This window comes from Zonotrichia leucophrys, chromosome 1A, assembly GCF_028769735.1.
Source record: "Zonotrichia leucophrys gambelii isolate GWCS_2022_RI chromosome 1A, RI_Zleu_2.0, whole genome shotgun sequence".
Taxonomy (NCBI): Eukaryota; Metazoa; Chordata; class Aves; order Passeriformes; family Passerellidae; genus Zonotrichia; species Zonotrichia leucophrys.
The window spans coordinates 11,725,916-11,748,101 of NC_088170.1; the positions used below are offsets into that span (position 1 = coordinate 11,725,916).

At 42.3% G+C, this 22,186-nt stretch overlaps 1 protein-coding gene across 1 annotated transcript in view; it reads right to left on the reverse strand.

The window, feature by feature from the left end:
• Positions 1-20,905, reverse strand: part of SYT10 (synaptotagmin 10) — a 45,456-nt gene extending 24,551 nt beyond the window's left edge. The window contains exons 1-3 of the mRNA XM_064737778.1: positions 20,611-20,905; positions 7,571-7,928; positions 943-1,507 (exon numbers count right to left, since the gene is read on the reverse strand). Coding sequence (XP_064593848.1) covers positions 943-1,507; positions 7,571-7,928; positions 20,611-20,761 — 1,074 coding nt within the window. The 5' untranslated portion in view covers positions 20,762-20,905. The remainder of the gene's footprint in view (positions 1-942; positions 1,508-7,570; positions 7,929-20,610) is intronic.
• Positions 20,906-22,186: the final 1,281 nt, after the last annotated feature.

A 22,186-nucleotide genomic window follows, 5' to 3' on the forward strand; every position in this document is an offset into this window, starting at 1 on the left:
CTGGTTGCAGAGAAGGGACAGTGTGAAGCTCCTGTTACTGATATGTAGCTCTGGTCTGTCCTCCATTCACCCCCATGTGGAAGCCCAGCCCGTGCTGAAACCCTGGGATGAGTCACACTGTTTGGATACACCCACAGAACCAAGGATGGCAAAACTTCTATAGAAATAGCATGCTAGTTGAAAAGAAACTAAAACCAAGACCAAAACACCCTACCCATCACTATTTTAACTGTTTGGGTTTCTTTCCCCCCTTCAAATCTCCATCAGGGAGGATAAGTTTGGAATTTAAGGTTAATAACACAATATTTGGAGACTGTTGTTCTCTGGTAGCCTGTCATTCATCCTGTCACTCATGCACAGACTCTTTTTCTTGCTTGCAACAATAAAAAAGTTAATTTCTATTTCCTAATTCTTCTTGCTTGTGCCTCTAGAGTTTTCCTAGCAACCATCAGTGATGCAGATACAGCTACTGGGGACCCTAAGCACAGTGCAGTCAGCAGAGAACATTTTACACTTCAAGAATTTTCAGCCTCTTTTCCTTACCAAGGTTTCTAACCTATGAAAATTTCCTAACAAGAGCAGGATAGGATGGGCCCTTTTTCTTAATAGATGGTCACTTTGCAGGACAAGGTGTTTTGCTAACAGGAAAATGTTATTAGTTCTGGCTAAGCAATGACTTTCTTGATGTAGCATTTAATTAATAAATGTGATTTATATACACACAGTGAGCCATAAAGATGACAGCATGCTCCCAGAAGATTTTTTTGGTAATTAAATTTTATATCTTCCCAAGCATTATTCTCTGTGCTCAAAGGAAAATATTGACAGCTCCTCTTTTAAAATGTTTTTTATTTTGGACTCTGCTGATAAACAGGGTACACTGCCAAAAACTACAAAAGAGAAATGAAAATATGATGTTAATGCTTTTGTAACATTACTTACTGTGGTGGCACAGTGGATGTCTTTCCATACATTGGCTTCCCTGGAGAGATCTGAGACTTCAAAAAGGTTATCAAGAATAACTTCCCCAATCATGTCATGTCTAGAAAATCTGTCAAAATCATAAACACTGAAATGCAATTTCCTGTTGCTGAGTTGATCATAGGCCACAGGAAACTGAAAGGTTTCATCAAAGACTGGATTTAATGTCTTTCTGTGAACTCGTGTCTGAAACTTCTTTTTCCTATCTGGAAGCAGATAAATCTTCACGTAGGGGTCGGATGTTCCTGTGAAGTCTTTAGCAGGCAGATCTAAGGCTTTGACAATTGTGACAGCCAGAAGTTCATTCTCATAATCGTACCGGAGAGTGAAGTTAAGTTTTCCACATGTTTTCACATCTTCCTGTTGCCCATCAGAATCCACAGACTTCTGCTTGTAGAGTTCTGGTTTTATTCTCCCAATGCTGGTTGTGGTCTCTCCCCTCTGCAAAACTGGGTCTGTCCCCATGTTAAAATCAACACTGGACACCTGCATCTGCCTTGGCAAGTGCCTCCTGAAGGAATTGTGCCTGCACAAACACACACAGACACACAAAGCAAGCCATGGTTATCTCTGGGAAAGACCATCTCTCAATAGAAAAATATAAGAGCAACTTAGTGAAAAGACTAAAAGAATTAAAAAATAGTCCTCTCCACACTCCCTTCAGTGTTTTGCAAGTGTTCAAGCATCCTTGAGAGGAAATGATCATTCAGAATTAATTTCTTGGCCCGTGAGACACCCACTGTCCCAGAAATAAATATATTTATAGCTTTGCTTTCAGACTGTGCAGTTGAAACTGAATTCATGTTCTTTCACAGAACAAGTTGACAGTTCCAACATTGCATGATCCCACTTTGCCAGGGCCTGAGTACGGTCAAACAGGAAAAAAAAAAAAAGCACTTGCAGAATTTTCCTCAGTACTCTCTGCTTTTTTGGAGGCATTCCATGGTGGTTTTCCAATTAAATATTTACCAGCCTTCACACTGCTGACCGTAAAAGGCACCTGAAAGGGAAATGCAGAGCTGTGTCTGGAGGGTTTTAGCATAGTGCTTTGCCATCCTACAACATTTTATGTACACTTGCTTGGTATCTGCTACACTGAGGTGCAGGCTGCTTTCTCCAGAAGCACTGGGAATATTTTGTTCTTCTTGCAAAGCATTTCAGAGTTTTGCCAACAATTTTCTGCCATTGCTTTTTTTTTTTTCCTTCCTTTTGTTCTCACGTTCTTCCATGCAGTGAATTAGAAAGCTGATTCCTGTGCCACTAGCAAGAAACAGTAAGATAAATTCCTTGCAATTCTGAATACAATGTTACACAAACATGTGTACTTATGGGCTTATCTTGGCTCATGAATCTGAATGGAAAGTTGTGCTGTTCCTACTAAGAGTGAAATCAAAGCCCTGGTGTGCCATACAACCTTAGAGTAGTATAAAAACACTGGACAAAAAGCTTCACAGCATTTATCAGCAGCAGATGCCATTATGACTACACTTTCCAGTTTATTTTTTAGGCATTTTCACATTTCCTTGGTACTTCCCTACCCCAACAATCTGTGCTGCAGAAGCTTACCACCTCCTCCTGTGAGCACACTTGGTTGCCATTAAAGAACAATCCAATTGTCAGAATTTCCTCTGCTTTTTTGCAATCAATTGCTTATTAATGCCACATGTAGCCTTGCCTTATTGCTTGGTTTCCCTGTGGTGTTGTGTTCTGAAAACAAGAGGTGTCACAGCTGTGTGTTTCTTTCTTTAAAACAGAAATGCAAATTGTCCATTTGAAAGCAACCAGGACTCATTTCATAGATATTATTTGTATTTTTGCTGTAAGTGAAGAGGTTGCAGAAGGCAAGAAGCACAAAACTGCCGCAGTTCAGCTGAGCAGAGACACAAGAGGGTAATCTGCAGCTATTAAATAATAGACAAGAACCTTTCCCCTTTCAGCTGTTTGAGCCCTGCTAGGTGCAGGGAGCAGCCCTAACTCAACACAAGCACAGGGCAGGGAGAGCTCCATAGTCTAGACTTGAAGTAGCTCAAAAAACCCCAGGTGTTTGGATGTCAAATTTAGCAACGAGCAGTGCACTCCTCTTGTAACACACTTGGCCTTTCTTTCTCTACAGATAGATAAGTGGAAAAAATTTCTTCTCTCTTAAATGTTAAAACTCCCTGAATTCATAGAGTCTAATTTCCACATTGGAATGGAGTGAGGAATGAAAAGGCCCTGACTGGTCAGAAAAGTAGAATATTGTCCTCAGGGAGTTTCACAGCTGTTCCTGTGCTTTTGCCTCCAAGAAGCACAAGAGCTCATGAGTGTGCCAAATGTGGGGAAGGGGCTGAACTCAACCCAAAATGCAGGGCAAGGAATTCCTGAGCAGGCAGCAGTTTAGGGACTATTTTTTAGTATCTTTGACCCCTAATGAGGTCCAGGCAGACCTGTGTTAGTGCTGCTTCTGTCAGTGCTGAGGAAACCTGTGCAGAGAGGGCTTTCTGAGTGCTCCTCACACCTGCAGCTGTACTACTGAGATGCCCAGATGATCACAGGGTCATGGAATATTTTGAGTCAGAGAGGACCTTATAGATGATTCAGTTCCAATCCCCCTGCCATGAGGGATCGTGTTCAAACCCTGCTGTACACAAGCAGTGGCTAAAACTGCCTTTGCAGGGGAAACAGTGAAGCTGATTATACAACAGCTGTTTGACCAGAAACAGGTACATGAGAAATTCTCTTCAACTTCTCTTGCATTTTTGACAACCTGGGTTAATGCAAGAAAAAGCAATATATGACACCCCAAATCTATGATTTCTGAGGTGCAAGGTTTCTTTTAAATTTTTTGAGTTCTTTTAAATTTTCAGACTTCATGCACTTCAGATCCTCTACTGAATTGTTGTGAGATGTCACCAAGTAAAAGAATGCATTTGTATGGCTGATCCCTGTGGGAATCAGCAGCACTTTTGCTCTAGTAAGCCAAAGTCCTAATTACACAGTGCCTAGTATCTGTTCTGAGTCACAGCATTTCACCAAGACAGCTAATTGGTCTGCTAATTATTAAGATGTTTCATTGTTGTCATGGCAACATATTTATCTTCCTTTGTTCTGCAGTAACAAAGGGATTAATGACTGTGATAATGAAATACAAGGATGTCAGAAAACCAGGTTGTTAAAATGTGGCAGAGCAACCAACAGATGCAAATCCAGGTATGTCAACCTCTACTGACCCTTTCATGCAGAACTCCTACAGTAGACTTGCTAGCAGAACAAATGCAATTTGAGTATTAGCAAATCTGTATGTAAATGTAATATAAAACTGTATTTCCATGGGCATAATGACACTATGAAGCTTATTTATAACTCAGTGAGACTGCCACATGTGTGACAAAAGGGAGGGATAGGGTGCTGGTTTATGATATGACTTGAGATTTATGAGGATGTCTTGGGTCTCGCTTTCCTAGATGGCATTCGAGAAATCTTTTGGCCCAAATCCAGAAAAGAGAGTGATTACTGGTGATATTCAGGCAGAACAAAAGCTTCTCCTTGCAACCACTAAAATCAACAAATTTTTTTGTTTTTCTTTAACCTTAACAAACCCAAGCACCTCACTTTTGCCTTCATGTCTCTTGGGAACTGACTGACTGAACATCTTCCTCTCCAGCTGACACTATAGAGCAAAAAGCACGTTCTTGGAAAGTACAGGTGAATGTCTGAAGAATGGATTTCCATAGAAGCAATAAGCTATATTGCAAAATACTATTACTAGCACTAATACTATCAATAATACAAAATACTATCAAAATACTAAGTATGGGAGAGGGTGGTTCTCAAAAACACAGAGTAAAATTATTTGTAAATGAGCTGCAGTTCTTCTGCTGTAGTGGTTAATTGGTATCAAGCACTAAAACAGGTCTTTTCATATTATCTGGGACTATGAAAAAATGTAGTTACAACTAAACAGAAATGTATCATTTTCCCATTCTAACATGTCTCTGTGCTAATGTACAGTTTAAAAAATGTGATCAGGCTCATTTGATTGTTGCTCTGACTGGCTTATTAAAATCCTCATGCTTCAATTACAATTGCTTAATATGGATTAATTCATTTTATTAAGAGCTGATGGCTTCATGAAGCCATCACAGAACTGGTTACAACCCTTTAATTTGCCCCGTCTCAGGTGAGCTGAGTGCACAGGAGACAATTCAGACTGCAAACACTCCTCTCAGACCCTTTGTCAATGGAATACATTTAGGAGAGGGTGCATCTGAATCCCTCAGGAATCCTGAGGACAACAAAGCAGTGCTGCATTGAAAATGGTGCAAGAGAAGTTGTGCTACCTCTGCATCTGCCTTTGCCTCCTTTTTATTTAGAGGCTCCTAGTCAAGAATACAAGAGCCAGGTTTCAGTAATTTTGCTGGTACATTGTTGCCAGCTGGGCTTAACACACACACAAAAAAAAAAAAAAAAAAAGAGAAAAAAAGGACTAATTCAGAAACCTGGTCTAAATGTCCAGCCTCATTCTCATATATGATATTCTTGACAGCAGCAATTAATATGGGCTGTTAGGTTAGGACTCCCTTAAGTCAGGCAGGATGTAGATAAAATGTTTACAAACAGAAAGATCACAATTTCTGGGCAATTTTTAAGGCACCTGTCATTCTGAGCATGTTTTGTGAAAGGATGCAGAATTTTTCACCGAACTCTAAAAGAAGGTGATGTTTCCTATCACCCTGCTACTGATTGACTGTGGTGGGACAATCAGTTACTCAAAGCACACAAACTGTCCCTTTCAGAGGAGATTTAACCCTGATAATCTTGATAAGACAAAAAAAATGTCCCTTACAAGGTTCCAGAAGGACTGGTGTAAGACTTATGTAAAACTGTCCTTGGCTTCACAAATATTTTGTATTCATTTGGATCCCAGTCCAAATCACTCTAGAGACCTGTGAGAATATTTTCACTGCCTGAAGTAGATCTGGAACATATCCCTGGAACTTCTTTCTCCCCCTATAGTACAGCTGGGACTATTCAAGAACATTTGCCAGCCAGCTATTTCTTCTGTCTATTCAGGAGGTCAGACAGTCTGAAAACTTGGATTTGATGGATAAACTCTTTCAGTTAATACCCTTTAAGGCAGCAGTGAGCTGGGTAATGGGCTTGCCATGCTAAACTGTACCAATTTTTGTTCCTCTGTGTTTAGTGCAACAGTTGCAAGTTCAGAATTATTGGAGTGTTGTGCGAATGTTCCTCAGTGTTTGGATGCTGAGCTCCTGTTCTGAGCAGATGGATACAGTAGCAGGAACCAGGCACAGGCAGGGTAATGTGGCTTAAAGCCAGCTGGACAGTCTCATAATTCAGGAGATGCTTGGGCTGCTAAAGCCAGTCAGTCAGACCTCCTCTGGCTGGAGTGCTCTCATTTTGGGAGCTTCATGTGCCTTCCTGCTGGCTGGTCTGTGAGGCTGGAACAGCTGAGAAAAAGCACTTGAGCACTCACTGCCACAACGAGTGCACTGAGCTGGCAAAACATTGTCTTTAGGGCTCCCAGGAGGCCAGCAAAGCATGTGCCCACTCAGTGTAAAGCATGTGTCTTCTCCTCCTTTTGCCTGTAATTATTGTGAATGTGAGCCTTTTTTTGTGTGTGTGTTTCTTTGGTTTTAGTGGGTTTTCTCATATGGTTGGTTTGGGGATTTTTTTTGGTAATATATCTTTCTTTAGCAAACAGCATTTTGAGAAAAATGCTACTTCCTACACAGTACCTGTACTGTAACTTATGGCATTACACAATACTTCTGGTGCCTCTTTCAGCCCTAATTTTCCCAATCTTTGCTTATAAAACAATCCCCTTTTTATTTCAGGATTTGATCTTTGCAGTTCATTGTTTGTTTCCATGCATTAAATTTCCTAACAGTGTTTGAAGAAAGTCCCATTTGAATCTATAGGTCCCTACACATCTTCACTGCTTTTCAATATGAAGTGGCACCTGATGCAAAATTAAAGTTTGTGTCCTCCACTTTAATACTAAAGAAACCACTAAGGAATGCTGCATGCTTTTCATTTATTTGTAGACCTATATGGAATCTGTGCAGCTTTAAGATCAGTCCATAAGGATCTGTATTTTTAGACTGGAATTTTAATTCCTTCACAATCAGCAAACCATGTCTTCAGGAAATGTGCCATTAACAATGAGTCTATCACTCATTTGGTTGAAAGGGAAACTTTCATCTGCAAAAACAACTGATGCATCTATAAAAAACATCTCTGTGAAAATCTAGACTCGCAGTTCTTTAAAAAAGCACTGAAATATGTTTTCCTGTAATCAAAACCCAAAAGGGAAATGCTTAGAGTGGCAACAGCTATCTTTACAAAGTAGTAGAAGATGTAGATTTCACTTTCATATGTTAAAATGATTATGTAACTGAAGGTACACTAAATGTTTCAGAATATTCTGTCCAAAGAACAATGTGGCTTCACATTCACATGACTGATGTTTTACCCATAACTTCTAAGAAACCTGTGACTAATCCAGGAATCCTGGAAATTTTCAGCAGTGTTCCTGCTCTCCTTGTTCCTGGGAGAGGTGCCATGGGTGTGGGTGCCCCTGACCTACCTTGATGAGGACGTGGGCTCTGTGATCTGCCTCTGCATCCTGGCATGTCTGATCAGGTGCTCCTTCAGCGCGTTCTGCACCTCTGCTGGGATATCAGGGGAAGTGTGGCTGATCTTCAGCGCTGCCTCGAGCACCTTGGTCGTAGCTTTCCCATTTTCTTTGACCTCCTTTTTCTCGCTGTTCTCCAAAGCCTCCGTGGGAGCGCTGGAGTTGCTCTGTGGGACATTGCTGGCACTGGAGGTCAGGGGTTTGCTCCTCCAGCAGGGCCAGCACAGCTTCCAAAAGACAAAAAGCGAGACCACCAGCAGGGCAAGCCCGCAGAAGCTGACAACCACGGCTAAGAGACTGACTGAGACATCTGCAAGGAATTAGAAACAAAAAGCATCGTGACAGACAAACAAGCAGAGAAAAAAAATTAAAAATTATACAAGCAAGAAGATAGAAGTGTTTTTATTATTATGTCTGTGTAGAGCTTTAAAGGTTGTGAGTTGTTGAGTTGTTTTTTTTTTCTTTTTGATATCTAAGCCTGTACCTTTAAGATTTTATTATTTTATAATTTTTTACATTTATTATTTTCTTTATTATTTCTTTATTGTTTTCTAATATCTCCTTCACAAATATTCCTTTAGCTGTTCAGGCCAAGGGCCAGTATGTGTATCACTCACCACATACTCAGACATTCTTCTCAGGAATTTTCCTTCTCAGGAAGTAAGGAAACAACCCCAAAACCTCCCAGCCACTGTTGGCTAAGGATGTTGAGATCACTAGATGTAAGAAATATTGACCTAGTTTGCTAAAGTGATTATAATCAAATAACAAATATCCTCACTGAGATTTAAAGCAAACACAAGAGAATTCTGTTCTCAAATCCTGATTTCCCATTTTGAAAACAAGCACCTATATAGACAGCCTTATCCTGATGGGTAATGTTCACATCCCTTTGCTTACTGGCTTCAGATGGAGGACTCAGATGCTGAAAACACCAACAACTTTCATTTCAGTCACAGGTTGTTGATGCTTAGTTCTTTAGAACACATATTTAGAATATCAAGAACACGTTGATGGAAAAGTTAAGCCACAGTCAACATTTTCTATCAGTACACAAGAAGACAGATTAGATATAAACTGCTAAAGGCTGATGCACAAATTTCTTTGAGATTTGCCAAACTTCTGACTCTGTGTGCCAACTGCTTCAGAAACATTTTAAACCCCAACATTTAGGTGTAAATAGGAACAAGATAAAGTCTGTCATAAATAAGAGATTTCTGTGGTTAAATCACCAGCTCTGGAATAAGGCTGTGTCAGACCAAGATAGCACAGATATATCAGTATCTACAATTATGCTGTGGAAATGCAGCTGGCTTCAGAGAACACAGTGAAATGCCCCGAGCTGTACAGAGATCATGCTGTACACTGAGCTACTCTGGCTGCCCTGTGTTTGACTTTTGCTGCCAAAACTGCTTAGAATATCCAATAGCCTGGCCAGAGATAGGAGAACAGATTTCATAGCAACAAAAGTTCATAGATACACACAAGTTTTACAAGATGGTGGATCACCAGGACTGCCAGTTGATCCCTAATTAGGAGTTTTATTCTATGTGACATGCTTCCATTTGATTTTTCCAATATCCTGTAATATTATAACCAAAACATCCCATTTCTTTTCAAAACAGGCTTTTATATTCCTTAAAATTATTCACTAAGCCCTGCTTAAATATCCCTCAAGTAATGGCTGCTGCTGTTTGTTACAACGAGTTTTGACAGTTTAACAGCTAATACTTGATTGTGTCCATAACTCCAGGCTACAGGCTACTAAACTGAACCACTGGAAAAGTGCAAAGAGGGTTTGAGCATATTTTTATAGATTTTCATGTGAGCATAAAGGTATGGATTAGCTCCATGAAACATTATGTACCTCACTAGTGCTTATGAGAATTGAAGACAGAAAGATGAAGCAGAATGATAAAGATAAAAAGCTGAAGGTGAAAAATTTTCAATGTTTTCTTTGTTAATATATAATATCCAGATGCATCTCTCAGTAACAAACAGAACTTACAGAACCAAACTGAACCAAACAGACCACTTTTCATGAAAAGGCATGAGAAAAGCAAAAATGTATAGAAAATGTTGTAGTCTGGAGATTATAGCCTTCCAGCCAATTCCTAGTCAGGGATCAGGAATTACAATAGGTAAATGATCATTCTTAGAGGGTGGTTTGGATGTGCCCTTCTGTTTCAGAGGATGACAGGCATTAATAGCAAGAGGAGAGGCTCTTGCATGACCTCAGTTCCAGGGAATGGTCTGTAATGGATTGATTGACAGATGCTAGAGGCCCATCAAAGCTGCTCTGTCAGTCCCCTCCTCAGATGGACAGGGGAAAAAATATAACAAAAAAGCTTGTAGGGTCAAGATAAGGGCAAGGAGAGATCACTCAGAAATTACTGTCATGGGCAAAACAGACTTAACTTGGGGAAATAAATTTATTACCAATCAAACCAATAAAACCAAGCCATAAAACACTTTTCTACACCTCTCCCTTCTTCTGGGGCTCAACTTCACTCCTGCTTTCTCTGCCTCCCCCCTGCAGCAGCACAAGGGGAAGAGCAATGAGGCTGCATCAGCTCATCACACATTGTCTCTGCTGCTCCATCCTCTTCAGGACTCCTCCTCTCCTGCAGTGCGTGGTCCCTGGCAAGGGAGCCAGTCCTGCACAAACTCCAGTGGAAATCCTTCCCATACACTGCTCCAGGGTGTCCCTTCTGCTTGGAGCAGACCTTGGGGAACACACTGCTCCAGCATGAGCCCACTGCAGGGTCAGCAGTCATTGTAGATAATTTTTCCCCCAATGAGGGGGAGAGAATGATGTGTCTGACTCCATCTTATCAGAAGGCTAATTAATTACTTTATTATACTGTATTATTCTATATTATATTACACTATATTACATTACATCTAAACTGAATCTGCCAAGTACTCAACTGCACCCAACAGCCCAGAATCTCGTGACTGTCAGCGGCACTTCCGACACACACATGCTAGGCCCTGATAGGCCAAGGAAACAAACCACCATCATTTTGGGTAAATAATGTCCATATTGCACTCTACTTTTGCACAAACACAGGGACAGCAAATGATAATAATTGCTTTTCCTTTCTCTGAGGTTCAGAGAATGTGAAACCCAGAAATATTCTTGGGAAGAATTGTGCCTTGCTTTTCTCTGTGAAGAGAAATGTGGTGACAAGAAAAACTTGCCAGCAAACCTGCTCCAGTGAGGGATCCTCTATCTTTCCACAGGTCCACAGATCCTGCCAGAGGCCTTCTGCAGGATGGGCTCCTCACAGGGTCACGGCCTCCTTTGGGAATTCACCTGCTTTGGGATTGGGATGGGCTGCAGCAGTGAAGACTTGCAGTGCGAGGCACCTCGCTCTCACACCTGGAGCGTAGCCATGACATTTTCTGAAAAATCCTTTCCTTAGGATTTTTTCCTCCTGAGAAGCTGAGAGGCCTCAGGAACAAAATGTAAACATTGATTATCTGCTGCTGTGGAATGCAACAGGTGGATCTGTGATTGGTCTCATGTGGTTGTTTCTAATTAATGGCCAATCACAGTCCTGCTGTCTGGACTGTGTCAGTCTGTCACAGGATTTTGTTATCATTCTTTTTCTATTCTTAGCCAGCCTTCTGATGAAATCCTTTCTTCTATTCTTGTATTCTTCAATTTAATATAGTTTTAATATAATATATATTATAAAATAATAAATAAGCCTTCTGAAACATGGAGTCAGATCCTCGTCTCTTCCCTCATCCTGAGACCCCTGTGAACATGGTCACACTGGAGCTCCCCCTTCTCTCCTTCTTCACAGACCTTGGTGTCTGCAGAGTTCCTCACAAATTCTCACTCCCCTCCTCCAGCAGATGATGCACAGAAGATTTTTTTTCCTCCCTTCTTAAAAATATTTTCCTGCAACCCCTGTGTGTGGAGGGCTCGGCCTAAGCCATCCTGGAGCCGGTTGGCCTTGGCTCTCTTGGACATGGGGGAATCTTCCAGAAGCTTCCCACAGAAAACCCCCTCCTGCCACCAAAACCTGGCCAAGCAAACCCAATGCACAGTCAAAAGTGAATTTAATATATTCCTACAGAGGTAGGCCTCACTGAGCAACCTTCTTTGATAGATTGGACCAGACCAATTGTCAGGCAACCTGGACAAATTTTTTTCTCTACAAAAAGTGAAACTCGTGAAAATGTTGATGGTCCACCAGAAATAAATAAAAATTAAGAAAAAAAAGAGAAGAAAACAAAAATTAAATTCAATTTTGGGTGATTTGCAATATTGCCAGCTCAGTTTAGGGACAGTTGGCATAATTAGGTTGTATTTTGAGAGGAAGACTTTTAGAACTGAAAATTGTAGGGGTTTTTTTTCCATTTGGAAAATGCTGAAGGAGGATGTTTTAACAACTTTGAAACTGCTGGAAACATTTCAAAACCAGAAATATGAAAATTGATCCCTTCCAGCAGAGCTTCAATTTGATGAATAGATACTATCAGCTGAAAAACATTGCATCAAAGCATTTCTAGCCAATTCTAATTTAGGTTTTTCACTGCAAGACATTTTTCAAGCCTTCAAATAACTTCTTGTCTCCTTTCAACACCTACTCTGTACTTCAACTTTCTCTAAGCTGTTTTTCTGGATTTCCATTAAGCTACTTCAAAGTTGAAAAAGCTCCTGAAATCCTTACAAAAAATATGTTTTATATCTGTAAAATAATCCCATGAAATATTTAAGTCTTACAAGAAGAGATAAAGAACTAATTCTATAAACAGTTCTAGTCTCGTTTTTTTGCTATTTTAATAATAAATTAAACAGCCTCACATGTTGAATTTCATAGTGCAACAAATACAGGAAATATTTGAATTGCAAGAAAAATTACCAAAAAATAGTTCATTACGAAAAACTACTCAATTACATTTATTGCCACAATTGCTAAAAAACAATCACTATGCCATGAAATAAAAATTGACATAAAAATCATAATGTTCAATGTCCTTCCTTCGGTCAGTCACTCAAGTGGGCAATTATGAGACATTTGTTGTTATGTGAAGAGCGAAACCACCTGAAGAGCAGTCAAACCCTGGATATGCCTCTTATATTAAGGTTTTATAGGATGTTTGGTTCAAGAATGCAGAACATTAAGATGAAGTTCTGCAGACTTGGAGCTTCTTCACATCCCTGCTAAGGAATCCTGATTGGGAAAAAAAAAATGGGTACTGAAGGATGGATTTGCCATCAGACCAGGGCTGCACTTCACATAAAAAAGTATTATTGCAAGATATAGAACTAGTGATAAATTCAAAGACTGACTAAGTTTTTAAGGGCAGAGGAGATAATGCTGGGACAGCATTAATTGTCAACATTGTTAATAATGTTCTCACTGGTCCAAAAAAACCCAAAAACAATCTTGAACAACTCTTTCTGAACTGGTAATTGCAGATTGTCTGCAATGATTTAGATTTGCACAGAACAGGACATCCCTCTGAAAATTCAGAAGTATTGCAGAATTATGCATTTCCCATTCTTGTTCTCATGCTTGGTATTCTCAGGAATGTCAAGAAGATCTTTTTGCCTCACACCATCCCCTTCTAGTCAGTGGGAGACCTTCCAATGGCTTCATTTCACTCTTGGTGAACTCCCTTTACTGATGTTTGTCCTAAATGTCATATTTCTAGTCTTGATAAAATTTAGTAACTGAAAGCATCCTGTTTCCTCATGGTTTTGTAATTAAAAGTACTCATTCAAGATATGAATTTTTTGACAATTTTATATTTCTTATTTAAGAAAATCATGTCTATTGAGAAGCCTCAAAAATTCTCTGTATTTTTATAAACACCCTCTGATACATTTGGTAGAAATGTATAGAAGTCTTCTTGATAGTCAGTTTTTTGTATCAGGCAAGTACTTCAGAAATATCCCCATGTGTTACTTTTCTTTCTTTTCTGTATGCTAGGTAATGTCTTGAGTATTGGGTTTGGTACTGTGGATTTCAAAAAGTTTTTGTTTGGAACTTTCCTCAGAAAAGTTCTGCCCATAGATCTGTTTACAAACATGCCCATTGGCAGACTTCCATTTCAAAACCAAATTAAGGTCACTTACATTTTAGGCAACATATGCCTCGTGAGGCTGAATTTGGAAAAACATACTCCACAAACCCATGGTATTCGATGGAGACAGAAACACCACACAGTGCTGTGATGTGGGTGCCCAGGTGTGTGAGGGTCAGACACATCTGATATGAACCACTTTAAAGAGAATGGATTCTTCCCAGAAAATGAGCAGGGGTGAAAGAAACACCTGAGGAAAGGAGGGATCTAGTCTCTTCTGGCCCATTTCTTTGTCTACATCTGCTCTTGGTTCCCTTAAATATTTAAAGTCCAATGTCTGCAACCTGTGTTCAAACATATTTTTCTTTAACTTAGAATTTGTTCTATTGTTCATCAAGCCATTCTTTCCATAATAAAGGAAGTATTGTGTATGTAACACCAGGACTCAGCTCAATCAGAAAAACTAGTGTCTCTGATTTTCTAGGATTTGAAAGGAAGCAGGGCCCCTGTAAATTATAAAAGGTCTGGGGCCAGTAAATCTCCCCTATCCCCATGCAGATGAACTAGCTGGTTCAACCCATCATTTCTGCTGTTAGGTTTCTTTGGGGAAATTTTAAGCACATAAAATCTTGCTGGTATTAATTTTTATTCTGCATTAGCAGATCATCCACAATTAATCCTGTCTCATCCAAATCCCTTCAGATGGGGACACGATGCTCTAGTGTACCTCAGAAAGTGGCAGGTGCAGCGTTTTGTATTTTCTCTCTCAATCTGAACCTGTCAAAACACCTGACTTAGATATCAAATGGCAAAAAAAGCCTTTCACTTAAAAGAGTAGGTGTGACCTCCTCTCCTGTTCCCATGGAGAAGCATCCTTAGAAGATCTTTCTCAGACTTTTACTCTGGCCTCATTGTGAATGTGTTCCCTCCCTGTTAATTCATTCTGGTGTCTGAATTTTTTTCACTCAGCCGCCACCATCTTCTGGCTGGTAGATCACTTAATGCTAGCAGAATTCTGTGATAGCTTTTTTCCTGACAGGAGGGGAGCCAAATGAATTCAGGGATCACTGTGATTTACTACATGATCACAGCATGGAGAATTATTAATCTCTTGTCAAAACCAATTTATCTAAGCTATATTAGAGATGATGGGTCTCACTTTTGCCTGGCTGGGTCTGTAAATTTTTGGTCTTTACTCTCAAGGCTCTTTCTGGCCTACATGCTTTTCTGATTGTTGATTCTCACTTAATCTCAACAGGAGGGACTCTCTGCTAGACCCACACCTGCCCATTTAGCTTTCCATTAAATGAAAAAAAAAAAAACAAACCCAACAAACTACAGCCTTATGCTTGTGCAATTCTCACACTTTTGAGGATCTCTTTGTGTCTGCAAGAAGCCCTCACTATCCTCTTTTAGTCAGAACACACCATGAGGTCACTGGGCTGCTGCTCACCACAAGCACACCAAAAGCTGTAAGGAGGTTCCTGCAGCTCAAGTGTCACCTTTGAATTGTCATGGCTATGATTATTCTCACCCAGCATTATGTAACAAACATCTCACACATATGACAGGACCCAGGGAAACACTATGTCTCTTCATCATCTTTATAGATTTGTTCTCCAGATGATATAAATCTTTCTGTATTTCTCCCCTGTATTTCATTATGAAATGCGTATAGAGTAAGATTATTTTGTAAACCCCTTTTTTTTCTGTGTATTGCTACTGTCTGTATTGTTGTGACTGCCTTCACATTTTCTGTAAATAAGTCTGTTCTCAGTGGTACTTTTACCCCCCTGGTTTTGCCTTTATGCTGCCGAATTAGATGTATTTCTGCATTTCACAGCTTATTAACACTGATTTTGTAAGTTATGTTTTTTAGTTACCCTGCACTTTTTTTTCCCACCAAGACTTACTTCTCTGATAGCAACATTGATCTAACCAGGTGATGAACTGTATGGTAAATAATTTGGTCCGTCTGTTACCTGTTAAAATGTTTATTATTTGATTTTCTCACATTTCTCTATAGCAGAGACACAGTTTCATCTCTCTGTAACAGAATGCTCACTTGTTTCACACAACAGTTACTTTATCACAAAGAAAAATGCTCCTTTCTTGTATGACAGCCTGATCACTGTAGCCTTCACATTTGTCCAAGACATTTCTCATCCCCTTCATGCTTTGGCACAGCTGAGCAGAATTTACAAGCACTCTGTGGGGTAAATCTGTTCTTTTCCCTCCCCTAAATAGATCCAGGCACAGCTCGCACTGCTTGTGGATGTGTGTGCACTGTGTGCATGAGCACAGCGTGTTCAAAGGAACCAGGACTAAATGTAAACTAAATCAGCTGCCACCCAGCAGGCTGAGAGCTGTCAGAGAAGCTTCTGACAGCCAACAGGAGGCACATGGCAGCTACAGCAGGAGGACAAAAGGCATTGCTCTCCGCGGAAGAGTGAGCCTGTGTTACACACTGGCCATGGGCAGGATGCTCCAGTGATTTCTTACTCCCTTTTATAGCAAACTGGGTAGGGTTAAAAACTTGGTATGTTAAACTGTTATGTTAACAGAATAACTGTCAGTAGAATATTTACATGAATAACAAATGATCCCCTAGAAGCTGATGCTCTTTGCATGGTCAACTTTCAAAAATCAATTGTCTGACAAACAAAGGAGCAAGAGTGAGCATCACTCTCAGGATATTCACTACCCATTCTAGTGGGCTAAAATATGCTCTCAATATTTATAGCAGAGCTGGGTTTGCAGCTCTGCAATAAACATTTGTCACCCATGGGAACTGATAATGAGAGAGTAAAGTTTTGCATGACCAGCAGGCCTAAAAAAAGGCAAAGACCACAAAGTGCCCACCATTTCCAGAGGACATAAAATGAATTTTAAACATGTGTCCCTAGAGCAGAATGTCCAAACTCCTCTCATTATGCTGTATGCAATTGGCTTAATCTTCAGAAATGTTCACAACTGGGACCTTTGATGTGCTTGGTTCCACTGAAAATGAGGAGGGATGCTTAGCTGAAAAAAATTAATTAGAGTCCTTTTTTAATGAGATAACCTGAGCCAAGATACCAGTATAACCCCACTGCATATTTGAGTTTGGGACAGTTATAGAAAATGAATAATTTAATAAGTTTAGAGATAAATTTTATTGTGTGAAATCCTGGACATCCAGCTTCCATTTATTTTCTACCTTAACTCTTATAATTGACATCTTAATTATTTTACCCAAATGTACTGGAGGTGTAAAATAAAACCAAAACAGCTGCACATCTAATTGTGCATTTTGCAAAAATGCTCTAACTTTCAGAAGAAAGCTCACAGTCATCTAATCATACAGAGGTACTATAAACCTAAACATCTTCTAATCTTTTCACTTGAGCATTCCCCCGAGATGAGCAAAATAATAGTTCTTGTCATTGCTGGGGCAGAAAATATAACAGCAGATGTTTATATTCACTAGTCTAAAGTTCTCAGAAATTTACTAAATTTTCTGTCTCATGAAGATTATTTGCTATGAGTTCTGCAGATTGATTGTTCATTACACTAAATATGATCACCCCTTCTTGACCCCAGTAGTGAGCAGTAATTGAGGGACCTAAGGTGTTGGTGCTGGCACCGAGAGGAAAAAACCTGTTGAATAATCAGTTTGAGGTAAACCTCTCTGTTTCCTTATTGGCAGGAAACCCGAATCTCTCTTCTTTCTGCTTTGTTGCTTCATTTTGTTACACTATGCCTTCCCAGAGCCATACTCACCATTTTTTTTCTTCTGACTGTATGTCCAGCTTCCTCTTCTTTGTTTATCTTTTTTTATGCTTATTTCTCTCATCTAGGCATATACACTATAAAAAAATAAAATCACTGCCCAGCGTCTCTGCTTTCCTCTGAAACTTCTTGGGTCATGGGGTCAATATTGTCTCATATTTTGCTTTGAGCCTGTGATGCATCTTCTGCCTCAAGTAGCTGACTCCTCTGAGAAGCTGGGCTGCTTTTCATGGTCTGGCTGAACAGAAGGCTATCCCCACATTCACTAACATAACCATACCAATGCAGTTCTAGTTGCATTTCACAGTGTTTTCAACTTCCAGAACATGTTTTTATCCTTGTGTTAAATAGAAATGGTTTCCTTTCTTTTTTTACCATCTACTCCTTTACGTCCTGAAAGGTTGCTTTCACTGTTCTTTCCTTTTCAAATATGTGTCTCCTCATGGTTTACAGAATCACAGAATTTTCTGAGTTGGAAGAGACCCACAAGGATCACCTAGTCCAACTCCTGGCCCTGCACAGGACCATCCCCAAGAATCACACCATGTGCCTGGAAGCATTGTCTAAACACTTTCTGAGCTCTGTCGGGCTTGGTGCTGCTTAGATTTCTCTTGTTTAATGACATCTCATTAGTGATTTTTGCCTATTCTACCTTTGTGATACTTTTAGGTATCTTTATGAAACAAGGAAAACAGAATGAACTTAAAATTTCCACATTTAACAAGGAGGATCCATCGTTGTTCAGTGCTCTGGACAACATTACCTTTATCCATAGAGATGACAAGGATCTCTATGTGCATTTGAAGAGGAGATGTGGCATGGCTCACCTTTCAGTGGCACCACTTCTCTCAGCTTGAACTGTATTTAGAGTATTTCTGCTCATAAAATTGATGCAAGCTATATTTATATCTTGTCTACCTAAGTGTTTACATGTTAAAATATTGTCAATTATCAGCAATGACAGTTTGTCTGGTCCTCCTCTGGAGACAGAGTATTACTATATGTTCATTAGCAGTGTTGTTAACAAGATAATGCTCAATATACTGTGGATCTCAATAAAGTTGGCACCCATCATCTAATATTGGTTTTCTTTTAAGGGGGAAAAAGTGAGATTTAGGAATTCAGCTGAGATGTGGCACTCAGTGGTTCCAGCTCCTGTTAACTATATTTTTTCCCTAATCCAACAACCGTAAGGTATTACAAATGGAAACCAAAGAAGATTGCTGACTTTCAAGAAATGCTTTAAAAGCAGCTCATCTTGTTATACATAATGTAGCTTTGAACCAAGTGTTGAAGATTCACATTTTCTAAACAGCAGATCTTGGTTTACCTCATGGAATGTTTTGTGTCCTTCATATCCCACCTGTTTATACACCGACTTTGCAGAGCCCAATTTTCCAGGCTCCATAGGGTAGTGCTGCTTTCATTCAACCTTCTCCCATTCAGACCACGCAGGCTAACACAGAGCATGATCAGAATATTCATGATCCGTGCTGGGGGAAAGGCTGCAGCCCCCTCACCCCTCCTCGCCTTGCTGCCCTGCCCCGGTGGCTGGGTTTGGCTGGGCTGACTAGAGCAGGGTCAGACAACAGTGATTTTGATCTGAGATAATACAAATAACCCCAAATTTGTGGTAAAATCTGTGGGTATTGAAAGAAAAGGAGACACCAACAAAAAGCCCATCAGCAGCGGCAGCGACAGCGCAGCTGGGGCACATGCTGAGAACCTGCTGCTTTACATGACCCGGTGTTAATTTATTTAATTTGCACTGTTACACTTGGCATTTGCTGGCCATAATGCAAGCTGTTCATTTGCATTTATGGATAGACAGTAGAGGTTATCAATCCCATCTAGCAGAAATTAAGCACAGAACTTTGAGCAACTTTCAAGCCCTGTTCTGAAAATAAGTGCCGAGGAAAACAAGGTGTCCAGAGAGCACCACACAGGACAATGTAAAAGTGCAGAGCTGGTTCCAAAAGGTGCACAAAGTCCAGATATCAGGGACCAAAGGCACCACTATTAGAACACAAAATCTTAGTTTCAATATGACAATTTTCCTGAATTTGGAACGTTTAAATTAACCCAAATTTTCTCCTCCCACCCTATCCAAATTTTCCTGGGCAAGTGTCCCGGGCCGGACCGAAGCTCTGCCCTGACTCCACAGGTTCCCAGCGCCTGTCAGACAGCTCTCCTGCCTCCCCCAGCGATGAGCGGAGAGGATGCAAAGCCCTCCAACCCCACTCAGAAAGGGGAGACTGCGAGGCGGGACGTGCCGAGCTGCGCCCGATCCCTGCCGGCTGCCCGCCCTGCCCGGGCCACAAACGCAGTGCGGGCAGCCAAACGCACAGGGACAGCGGGGACAAGACGGGGGACAAGAGAGGGAGAGCGGGTGCAGCCCACGCGTGGCGCGCCTGGGCACCGAACCGCTGCCAACCCGTGACAAGAGGACGGACCCCAGCCCTGTGTCCCCCTTCCCACCTGTGACAAGAGCACGGACCGCAGCTTTCTGTCCCTCTGCCCACCCGTGACAAGAGCACGGACCGCAGCTTTTTGTCTCCCTTTCCACCCGTGACAAGAGCACGGACCACAGCCCACTGACCACCCATGACAAGAGCATGGACTGCCGCCCTCTGTCCCCCTTCCCACCCGTGACAAGAGCACAGACCGCAGCCCACTGACCACCCATGACAAGAGCATGGACTGCAGCCCTCTGCCTCCCTTCCCACCCGTGACAAGAGCACAGATCACAGCCCTCTGCCCGCCCGCACGGCCCCGCTAACACATGCAGCAGCAGCATCCCGGCTCCGGTCTTTCCGTACAAACTCCCGTCGTGGGGAAGGAAAACCTCGCCGAAGCGGAGCTGCGGGTGGCAAACCAGCGAGCTGCGCGGGAGCGGGGCCGTGTCCGGCGGCGATTTCCGTCCCCTGGGCGCCTGTCCGTGCTCCCCGGCCCCACGCCCGCTCCCTCGCTCGCTGCCCCCGCTTTGCCCCGCCGCGGCGCTCCCGGTGCCGGCGCTCCCCTCAGCGCTCCTCGGCGCGCTGCGAGAGGGAGCGGATTTTAAAGCGGGCTGCGTGCCTGCCCCCCTTCCGCCCCCTCGGCACGCAGGGAAAGCGGAGGGAAAAGTTGCGCTCTCCGGCCGCCCACGCCTGGCTGTCCGCCGCCGGTGCCGGTACCTGTGCCGCCGATGCCCTGCCGGGCGCTCTCCAGGGGGAAGATGCCGGCGCACTTCTCCCGCTCCACCTGCCCGCCCAGGCACAGCTCCGAGATGATCTGCAGCGCCTTGTGGCAGAGGCTGCCCACGCCGTCCTCCGCCGGGAAACTCATCTTGCGCTCCGGCCGCCGCCGCTAGGCCATGGCCGGAGCGGGACGGCTCCGCGCCCGACCCGCGCTGCCTCCGCGGGGAGCGGAGCGGGGCGGAGCGGCGGCGGCGGCGGGAGCGGCGCGAGTGCTCCCAAGAAGTAGTGAAGGAGCGGGGGGAGGCATAAAAAAAAAAAAAAAGAATAAAAAGGGGGGGGGGGGAGGGAAAAAAATAAAAAGAGGGGGAAAAAAAATAAACATCCACTTAGCAACGCCTTTTGTGGCTTCGGGCTCCGGCAGGCGGCTCCGCCAATGGCAGCCCGGCGCGGGGGGCGGGGGGCCCTCGCATCCCCCGGGAAACTTTTCTTTCCCCCGCCCCGCGGCCCCGCTCCGTGCGGTGCGGTGCGGAGCGGTGGGCGGAGCGCGGTCCCCGCCCGGCCGCAGCACCCTGGGACAGCGGGGGAACAGAGGGGACAGCGGGGACTGCGAGGGGATAGCGGGAATAGCGGGAATAGTGGGAATAGCGGGGACAGCGGGGACAGCGGCGCGCTCCGGGCGCTGCTCCTCGGCCGCTCACCACCGGAGCTGGTACTCGCCGCTCCGCTCGTTCTTCCCCCAGCGTTTCTTCCCAGGTGACCTCGGCGAGGTGATCTTCACTGCGTCGAGTAACTTCACTGACCAAATCACCGTCTCCGCTCCGCTTCCCCGCGATCGACATTGACTCTGTCGATTTCTTTAACTTCTAAAGAAGTTAGAGGAACCTTACTGTTGTCTGGTCTGTTTCCTCTACAAATTCTGTAAAGTTGGGTTATTTTCTAGGTAAAAAAGTTGTAGCGATAGTGTGTGTTTGTATATACTTCTAAAAATCAGCGCAGTGTGTACCGCTAGTGGTTGTTTCAGTTATTGGCTGTGGAGCTGAGCAAGACTTCATCTGTTAACTTGTTCATCTGCTTACTGAAATTCTGACACAATTTTATGTTTCTGAGGGAAGATTCCTCTAGTTTGACTGCATAAATATGTCTTGCAATGCTTAATTCTAACGAGGCATAGATGGAAGGATGTCTGCCAGCAGTTTACTTAGCAGCACTGCCTGTAGTCTGCTGCTTGGGTGTCTTGGTTTCATAGGCATGAGAAGTTAACTTCTGTGCTGCTGTGGTTTTTTTTTCCCTCTGGATTTTGATTTTTTTATCTATTACCTATAAAAAAATATTTCTAGCCAAATGTCAAGTTAACAGTTGAAAACTTTAAAGCCACCCTTTGATACCTGAATTACAGAATAAGAAAATGGATTATTATTCCAGTTTTAATTCTGAAATTCTATACTTTATATAGCATAGATACTTGTTAAAAACACAAGAAGACACTTCTAAACCCCAGCCTTTTGGTGATTTGAAGGAGCATGCATTTATACAGATGAATTCATGCATATGCACTTTTCAAAATCTTAGGGAA